At 38.7% G+C, this 10145-nt stretch overlaps 1 protein-coding gene across 9 annotated transcripts; it reads right to left on the reverse strand.

Annotated features, from left to right (window-relative positions):
- Positions 1-1067: 1067 nt before the first annotated feature.
- Positions 1068-9549, reverse strand: LOC125992552 (basic helix-loop-helix ARNT-like protein 2). Of its 9 annotated transcripts, none has more exons than XM_049761697.2 (17): positions 8996-9549; positions 6651-6762; positions 6537-6575; positions 6271-6309; positions 5907-6073; positions 5767-5849; positions 5597-5689; positions 5390-5507; positions 5166-5315; positions 4036-4270; positions 3832-3938; positions 2890-3040; positions 2751-2809; positions 2558-2669; positions 2395-2479; positions 2239-2317; positions 1068-1570 (listed from the first exon to the last, which is right to left on the reverse strand). In XM_049761697.2, exons 1-17 carry the CDS (start codon positions 9036-9038, stop codon positions 1413-1415), a joined length of 1830 nt encoding a protein of 609 aa, XP_049617654.1. In that variant the 5' UTR covers positions 9039-9549; the 3' UTR covers positions 1068-1412. The 9 variants fall into 9 exon arrangements, with proteins under 9 accessions (XP_049617654.1, XP_049617656.1, XP_049617655.1 ...); XM_049761699.2 differs by having other exon boundaries at positions 2751-2806; positions 5907-6064; positions 8996-9548; XM_049761698.2 differs by having other exon boundaries at positions 5907-6064; positions 8996-9548.
- Positions 9550-10145: the final 596 nt, after the last annotated feature.

A 10145-nucleotide genomic window follows, 5' to 3' on the forward strand; every position in this document is an offset into this window, starting at 1 on the left:
TTAAACTGGGCCATTCATTGAAGGTGCGCCTTATAATCCGGTGCGCCTTATAGTGTGGAAAATACGGTAGTTGAATATGTGGCAGAGATTCAAGAAGAAAAAAAATACACATTTTACATGGGATCCAGTTTTGATGACTTAGAAAGTTCCATGAAATCAATAAAGTTTTCCTCATTTAAAAAAAAAAATGTCTGGTTTGTTAGCTTTGCTAGCTTAAGTGCAGAACATCTGTCTTACTATGTCAACTGATTTTTTTTTTTTTTTTTAATTTTACTCAGAACAAAATGGAACTCAATTCCTACAAAAAAAGTACTTTACTTCCAAATTGAACTTTTAACTCCTTACAGCAGAAACATCAACAACGATTCGCACGTACAAACAGACAAGACACGCTTTCTTCTGATAACGGGTTCGAAACCGACATTTTTTTTTTCTTCAAAGCGGTTTCCCAAAGCCACATCGCATTGTTGATTCTACACATTCAAAAAACACAAGGCAACACAATCACATTGTTTTTTTTCAAGATTCAAGGAGCCAGTGATAACCCGTGAAGTTTGCAAGAGCTGGATGGAGGAAGAAAGAAGATTTTACAAAAAAAATAAAAAAAATCTCCCTGCTGTTTTTTTTTTTAATCCTCTAAAATTATTTTTAGTCTAGCAAAGGAGTTCTGGTAGAATCGAATGGACTTTTCAACGCAGTGGTTTTATGTGACCTCAAAAATACTTAATGTTGCATATTCTCAGTAGCAAATTTGTTTTCGTTCACAAAAGGCTTTTTGTGGTATCGGGACATTCAGCAACATGCAAACAAAGCGACGCTATTAAATAAATTGAAAGTAGCATCCAGACAACAGCGAAGTTGCTAACGTGCCTTTCAAAAATCTCAGTAAACATCGGCATACTAAATACTTTCAAGTCTTTTCCCGTCCGTACGTTAAGATATTTTTTTTAAAGTTATGGCCCCATTTGAGGTGGAAATATTCTTCCAACATTCTATACATTAAACAGAACAGTTGATTTTTAAAATTAAATTGCTGCTGCTGCAACCCGACATTTGTTTTGCGGGAATTGTTTTAATGTCTTGACAGTTTGAAATTTGCTTGAACGTGTGGAAAGCAGTAGTAATGTTATGTGGGCTGTAAATTAAGGCCTGAGGTATCATGTCCATTTTTGCATACTGCAAAGAGTCTTGGATGACTCCAATGTAAAAAAAAAAAATACATTTGGTGATGGGCTATTAAAAAAAAAAAGTTTAGCAGCACTGCAGGTCTGTCGGATTTTTTTTTCCCATAGTCAAGCCAGGGCGGGAAAAAAAAAAGTCTTTCGATCCCACCGGAAGACCCGACCACTTCAAGTGCTGTTTCACGAGAATACGTGTCTTTTTTTTTGTTTTTGTTTTTTGCGGCGTGTGTCTCAGAAGGGCCAGTGTAAGTCATCAAAGTCCCCCGACTGCCCCATGTTTACGTCCGTCTCCAGTAAGCTCATGATGACCGCCATGGCCGCTTCGTCGTTGCTAAAGCTGCTCAGGCCCGGCACCAGCATGCTGTCCAAGTCCTGCTGGGACGGCTCGCCTGGGACACGTAAAAATACACAGCTACAAGTCGGGCTTAATGTTCCCTGTCTGGACACTAAGGACAACCGTTGGATGATCTTTTCAAGATGATCATAAAAGGTGTTTTATTTCTTAAGCATTTTTCACAGTATTTAATTTATATTTGCAGTTAATATATATATTTAAAATATTTAAATCCATTTAATTTTTTCTATATTTCTTAAAAATATTCTGAGAAATATTGTCTATTTTTTATACTTTTGACATTTCTATATATTTTTTAAATTTGTACATGTTTTATAAAATTAATTAGTGATGTTTGCAGTTAATATATATATTTAAAATATTTAAATCAATTTAATTTTTTTATATTTCTTAAAAATATTGTCTATTTTCATTACTTTTGACATTTCTATATATTTTTTTAAATTTTACACGTTTTATAAAATTAATTTAAAAATATTTTCCATTTTTATTTAATGTTTTTATATATTTAGATTTTTTTTTCATGATAGGGAGGTAAGCATTTTGTCCAATTGGTTTCATCTGTACAGATAGCATCTACGAATGATCATTATATTAATAATTCTATTTTTTTATCGTATTTATTCTGATTGCTCTTGTCCTAGATTCCTCATCACTTTTTCCAGTAGCGAATTTCTTCCTCTTCTAATAGGATGACAGTACCTGCACTTCCCGAAACACTGGGGACCGCCTCAATCTTCAACTCGGAAGAACTTCCTGCATCCTCCTCTCGGCTTGACAGCTGCAAAATAATATTTAAACCGAATATTAGGAATAAGTATGAATATCTGGCCGGCATGTTTAGAGTAAATCACTCACACTTCCGCTGGCTTGAGGGGATTCTGATACACTCTGGGCTGCACCAAATGGGCTGGACACTCCACTTGATGGGGATGAGTTGGCCCTGAAACTAAATAAACATTCTGCACATGCTCACAGATTTACCGGAAAATTTAATAAATCTAATTTGAGCGGGAATTACCTGTAGGAATCGATGAGTTCATTGGCAATTTGTGTACCGATACTGCCCGCGTAGATCATTTTGCCCACACCACTTGTGAGGCCTGGAATAATGTGTAACTGTTTTGATTCTTCTGCTGGAATAAAAAAAATATTTAAAAATAAATAAATAAGAAAGAAAACATATAGTGTCGAGAACGAGATGATTTTGGTACCGTGAGGAGCTTTGGAGCTGCCTTCTGCCTCGTCATCTTTTGCGTGACTGGGCCCTCTGCTGGTGAAAAGAAGTAATACAAGCAGTGTAATATGAAGGCAATAAAAGTGTGGCAATAAAAATGAGACGTGGATACTTACGGGACAACGCGGTTTAACGACACGACGAACTCGACCTCTTTGGTCCATGGGTTTGTAAAACTGAACCACTGACTTTGGAGTGAAATGTAGTGACCATATTTTGTTTTGAACTTGTAGCACATTGTCTCCAGCTTCTCTTTGCTGCGGAGAACTGTAATGACAAAGGAGAGTGTCAAGGAATGTGCAAAAAAAATTATAAGTACGAAGCAATGACCGCTGAGCGTAAAATAATTTTATATGGGGTGTGGCCTAGTAAGCGTGTGAGTATCTGGGTGTGAGCTGTGGTCGATAGCAGCTCCTTGTAAGTGTTCTAATGTTGTATTTGGGCTTGACTGTTTATCCTGAGCAATTAACGGCCAAAAGTCAATTTTGGAATTTAAAAAAAAGAAAAAGGGTGTGAAACACGCGGGAGGCAAACTCAAGCTAGCAATTGTAATGCACATGCTAGAGTGGGCTAACTCAATTTCTGGCATTTTGCTTAGTTGAGGATTTATTTTTTGGTGAGATATATGACAATTTTTTTTATTTTGGACAAAAAAATGTGGGCTCAGTATTTAATAATACAAAACATTAATAGTCTAAAATCCTATCAATAATTAATGGAAGACTATCAATAACATTCACTTGTACTACTTACTTTCTGGGTCTTCTAGTATCAATCTCTGAGTCTGGTTTCATGGGCACGGCCATCTTGGAAATGGAAGCTGGCCCAGTGTTGGAACTGATGAATCAGGAAAAGTGTAAAAAAAAAATAGACTGCCTCCTATATGTCCAAACTGGAACTTCAACTAGCATTTAACTTAAAACTGGATGAAATTTGAATTAGCCCACTCAGTGGTTGGAAAATTTTGGGTTAATTTGATCAAATAGTTTATTAGAAACCTTTTGCCTGATGCTTTTGAATGCCCAGAATTCAAATGCAAGACACCTTTGCTCCATCACCTTGCCTGTGTTTTTCTGCCAGGTGCTGCAGGTCATCCTGGTGGAAGTACTCGTAACAAGACGTGCCCAAAATTTCTTGCGGGAGGTAACCAATGACAGTTGTCGCTCTATGTGTGTATATATAAAAAAATAAATAAAAAAAGGAGGCTTTAAATAACTGAGCCATCAAGTCGGGGGGATTTTGAGAATAGAGGCGGGACTCACTGTTGCTCTACAAAAGTGAACTTCCCGTCGATGGCACAGCGAGTGACGAACTCGGTGGGCTTGACTTTGACGTCTTTGTGGGGTTGGCGGGACACGTGGGCCTGCACGCGGCACATGGTCACCAGGCAGCTGAGGCCCGAGGCGTCCTTCTCGGTGTCGCCTTCCGAGTCCTGGTCGCTTCTGGGCCAGCTGCGCATGTATCCCGTGCAGTGGAGGGTACAGTATCGGCTCGAGTCTAGAGACGCACAAGTTTGTCCATTTTGACTACATACTAAATGGTCTTCTGAATACTTTGTATTATTATTATTATTATTAATTTATTTTTAATTGTTATTATTATTATGAAAATAATTATATTATATATAAATATAATAAATATTATATATATATAAATAAATATAAATATATTATATAATTATATTATTTATTTTATTTATTTTTAATTATTATTATGAATATGAAAATAATTATAATTGATTGTATGTATGTATTTAAGTGTTCAAAATAAAAATAAAAATTCCATTTAATTTAGGTCGTTTCAAATAGATGGCGCATAACTTTAGTAGCTGCAGTTCCAATATTCTCCCGCAGAGGACGCTGCTTCCTGTTCTCTGTGCACAATTAACTATAAGACAGTACTTTGTCCGAACCGCCTTCTGCTTTATTTACTTTGTGGATATACAATGCTATAACATTGACCTACTTCAATGTTCCTTCCTCTTTGTTTAATCAACATTGTTAGGAAAAGGGAAACATCATTCATGGTGAGCCTCCATTCATATGTCCTTGCCTGCTTTCTTTCCATTAATCACTCGTGTGGGCTAATATTTTGTTTGGGAACTTTACCTTGACTTGGCATAGCAAACAAGTGTGATTCATTCAGAGAAAGGTCTTTCTAATCAAAAAAAAGTTCCGACACTATCGTTTATATTCATCAGAATTATATTTCCTAGCGACTATATATGAGCTCATTTGCGGTATCCATCTGGCCGATTATGATCTTTATACAATCATTTTATAAATGGTGATTACGTATGCTGTGCAGAAATCCAGGGCATGGATAATTGACATGTCAGAATACATTATTGAGAAGAAAATCTATGCCGAGAGAGACTATTATCGTGACAAACCTTTCTTAATGGAAGCAGTGGGCAGTATGCGCTTGTCCTTGTGCTTTGCCTCCACCCGATTGTGCTTCATACGGCAGAAGAAAGAACGCCTGGCTCCGGTGGACAAGTGAGACGCCGGGACGGGCGCGTCCGCATGGACTGGGACTCCGGCTGCACCGGAAAAATTTTTTCCATACAGCTGCTGACAGAGGGGAGTCGGCTGGTCGTCATGACGACAAACTCACTGGCAGCGTCGATGAGGCGTTGGTGAGGGTTCAAGTCGGACGAAGACAGCTGCTCCTTCACCTTGCTGATGTCTTTGGGGTGGATGAGGTCGAAAAGACTTTGGCCTGTCAGCTCAACCTGCAAATATATTCAATATTGCTGTTTTGATTGAAAAAAAATTAAGGATGTGATGGAGAGAGGAGACATTTATATTCATGCACACACACCCTGCTGAAGCTGAGGATCTTGGAGACGGATTCGGAAATAAACAAAATTTTCCCTCGGTCGCAACTCACAACTAACAGGAAACCGTCTGCAACCTGTAACGGGTGTATAAAGCAGCATTGAGATTTTTTTTTTTTTTATAGTTGAAAAATCACTGAATTGAGGCACGCACCCAAAGTAAAAGGTGTCTGAGGTCGTCATGAGGGATGATGGAAGGCTTGCGGGCGGCAGCGGCGAAGGCGCTGCTCGACCCAGCTGGAACGAAATGAGAGTCAATTTAAATTCCCAGAATAGCTTTGTGGCGTGCCGTACCTTTAAGGGCTTTTAAGTGCTGCACGGCCTTGCGCAACACGGTCAGCTTGTCGAGTTTCCTTGGCATGGGCTGACAGGCGGGGATCATGGCGGCTAACTCGTCGATGAGGTTGTTCATTTTGTCTCGCCGCCGCTTCTCAATTTGACGGTGAGGTTGCCTAGAATGACTACACAATAAATATTGTTCGCCCTCTGGTGGCAACTCTGTGCCAAGAAATTGTTGAAGTGAGTTAAGGAGATTCATTGAGACTAGCAGTACTTTGTCGCCGTCTGGTGGTAGCGAAAGGGAATTACAGTATTAAAAGTTTAGGGGGGGGCATTATTTTAATATAAAATATAATATGAGCCTGTGGTTAAAAAATACCTGAAGCATTTCATTTTGGCTTGCTGATCATCTTCTGATCTATAAAAGAGAACACAAAACAATATATTTATAATATTTATAAAAGAGAACACAAAATAATATTTATATTTATTTTATAATAATTTATAATATAATACAATATATATTATATATAATATAATATTTATTTTATAATATTTATTTATAATATCACAATAAGTGTGTACATGAGTCACTCCAGAATTAAATTATAAAATAAATGCCAAATTGTAAATAAATGTGTGTACCTGTCAGGGTCTTCATCCATTTGGAAGTCAAGACTCTGGCTGTTAGATCACACGACATTTTAGGATATTGACCCGTTTTAGGAATCATTTACAGTTTTTGTGTGCTCGTCTTACTGGACAAGGGCGTCCAATGTGTCCTCCACATCACCCTTGCGCTTCCTTGGCAACTCGCCGGCAGGCGGCAAAGTGTTGGCTTGGCTCGGCCCTTCCTCCTCCGCGTTGCGACCTAGCAAACACACACATACGCACAAACCTTGAGTCAGCCTCCCGCTTCTATTATTAGCGAATGGAAGCGACAAAAATAAAAATGAAGTGGCAAAGAAGCCCAAATGAATTTGGACACATAATTGAAGGACCATGAGCAGGATTACATTTATGTTTTTTAAGTTTAAATGTAAATGTAGTGAACCTAAGTACAGTTCAGTTAAATACAACTGAACTATACTTGGGCAGTGATTCATTTGTCTGCCACTAGAGGGAGCCCATGTACAACACTGAGAATCACTGCATTGCTGGTAAAATAGTAATTACTATAAAAATCTTGCTAGTCTCAACTATGTGTCAATCTTAAAGGCACGTGAAGGTAAATTGGATTTGGGGCTATCATTTTTCCTAAATCTTATATAAGGTTGTAATACTGACCTACTTTGCTCGGCCCGACTCATTTTTTTTAGAAAAGTCTTGATAAGTGACGGAAACGTCGACCTTCACTGACCCACATTTAGTTTTTTTTCCACTTCATTTTGCACCAACCCTTCAACCAATATAGCACCGATTATTTTCATTTTCACTATAACTATTGACATAATTTTCATTAATCCCTTCTGGGGATTTTTTTGGGTCATCAGTGACGCAAAACGGGGAACGTGGGAGCTGGCTGGCTCACTCTCTTCCGCCCACGACACTCGCTCACATCGTTTTCTCGGGCCCTGCTCTGCGTCATCGTTTGGCTCGAACGCGGGCCAGGTGCAAACGTGCCATCGGGACGAGCTGCCATGTTGTGAGTCATGCAGCGAATGCGACACGAGAGAGGGGACCCGAATAAACAAAGCAAAACACAAAGGAGCATGCATGATATGAGCTTTATCTTGTGGATTAGTGCATCTCACATGAATAACTATGAGGTATTTGGGACTGGGAATCAAATGAAACGCTGTCGCAGAACTTTTTTTCGTCCAGATAAAATGCACCTATTTTTGGCAACATAAATATTTTGCTTCCTGGTATCATTAAAAGGGCATTATAAAATAATTTCAACATGTTTTTACTGCCCTCCCAGCTGTTATTAACTAAGAGACCCACTGGTGTGTGCGTGTCCTTTTACTAAATGCAGCTTTAAGCCTCGACACAAAGTACAGTATGTTCTAGGTTATTTCTAGATAACACAACGACTCTCCAAAGCCCTCCTACGTGTCAAAAAGTCATGCAAAAACTTTTATTTTTAAATCACTTGTGCTCAGAGGTCACAAAAGTGACTAAGAGTACACTTAAGCCTTTTGAACACAGGAAAAATAAGGCCCAAAAACCTCAGCAAAATATTTAAAAAGTAATTCTCTTTTGTTTCACATATTTTAACATTTAACAACGTAGAGATAATAAAATATATTCTCAAAATAGGAGTATTTATTGAGTTAGACAAGAAAATAATGACACATTTAATATCGTTTCTCAATTCTGTCGACCTCTGTTGGTGAAAACGAGGAAGTGCCGCTCCACTGATCTACTGACCCACTTTTTCTCGTGCCCGCACGTGAAATGTTTAAGCTCCTCGCGGACAGTTAAATCAAAGTAAAAACAAATAGATTCGACAGATAAGCACGATAGACATTAAAAGATTCCCAAAGGCAGATATATCATATGTAGACATCTATTAAGGACGTTATGTCGTCATGGTTACAATCACGTGCCGACGTGAGGTATGTCGGACAAGCAAGGCCATCCTCCCTCCCGCCCAACTGTATGATGCGTTCCAGGACTGCTAGGAAGTCGGAAAATTCCGTTTTAGAACTTTCAAAGAATGCATTGTTGTCGTTTAAAATTAAGGAAAGCAGATAAATAATTTAACTCTTTACATTTTTTCTCTTTATGACGCTGGGGGAAACGAGTGATGCAGTTTACTAAAGTTAATTTCAGACGTCCGAGTGCTCTGGAACGCAGCACAAAGACAAGCTTGTAGTACGAAATACTGAATGGGAAATCTTACCGGTGTTTTTGTTCTCGTTTTATTTTTATTTGACGCAGACGGAGTCCAACTAAAATTAACATATTAATTTAAAAAAAAAGTAGGCTATGGCGTTACTAAAGTTCCCTGCTGCCCAAAATAATTAAATTTATTTACATGAACGTCTTAAATCTTGACACTTTGTCAATTAAAACTATGCCAAAGTGTTTAAAAACTATATCATGAGTCATAAATCACGCCAAGCTAATGTATTTGTAAATTCATAGGTGCTCCTTACCTGCCAAGCGGTCCGCGGTCCCCCCGGAGCCTCCGTCCGACATGGCCGAGCAATAGGAGCCGATGTCCGGGTGAAGGCTTTACGGTGCACCGCGGCGCATGTGGAGGAGCCGAGCGAGAGAGGAGGGAGCCGCGAAAAGCCGGCGACTTGTATAATTGACTTCATTTTTGTCTTCCCCTCCCACTCTTTCTTGCGTGTGTGCGTGTGGATTTTTTTTTCTGACAAAGGAGGCGGAGTGGGTGTGGGGTGAGGTCGAGAAGGACAGAAACGTGAGGGACAGGACAGCCGCGTAAACGAAGCGTGCGACAATTTTCACCCGTTTTTTTCCGCTTTCATTCATCCCCATTGTGATGACGTCACCGCCGTGCCATTGATTCCATACTCTAGCATCATTTTAATACCAATCGTTTTGTTCCACAAGTGAACATTCTCTTACTTTTTTAGGAGTTCCATAAATGCAATTTTTAAAAGCCTACGTACTGATTTATTACTGATAATCATTTAAGTGTATTTAAAGTTGATTTAGTTCTCCAAATTATTTGGCGTGACCTGATATGCCACGGCTGTGTTTACGTGCCTGCAGATCTTCGTCGAAAGCAGCCTCGCGGAAGTAAGAGGTCTCACTCTGCCCTTTCTCCAGTCAAAAAAATCGTGCCATGATTCATAAGCATTTTTTATTTCCTTGATTCTTTTTCTATCTTATATCAAACCAACGTTGTTCTCTAAGTCCTTCCCGTCCTTTAATAAGTTAATTGAAAAAATGTTTAAACCTATTTTTAGGCCTACACTGTAAGATATTCATAGAGGATTACGCATTCTCCAGTATGATCATCACATACCTATCTTTGATTTAAGATAAACTACATTCATTATTAGCACACTGGGACAAAAAAAAAAAATCAGCTTTTAATTGTATTTGAAAAAAAGTCAAAGCGATTAGTTATCTTTTCATTAGAGGATCTTGGTGGCTCACCTACATCGCGTAATTTGAGACCTTTGTACGAGACTTTACATAAGAGCATCGGCTGCACGTGCCGGTCGGGCACGTGTTGACCTATATATGATATAACTTGTATAACTTTGACTCGTTAACCCATTTAAAGGGAAGGGGGTCTGGAGAAAGTACTACGGCGTCACGTTCGCCAGTGGA

Source organism: Syngnathus scovelli, chromosome 22 (assembly GCF_024217435.2).
Source record: "Syngnathus scovelli strain Florida chromosome 22, RoL_Ssco_1.2, whole genome shotgun sequence".
NCBI classification, from domain to species: Eukaryota; Metazoa; Chordata; class Actinopteri; order Syngnathiformes; family Syngnathidae; genus Syngnathus; species Syngnathus scovelli.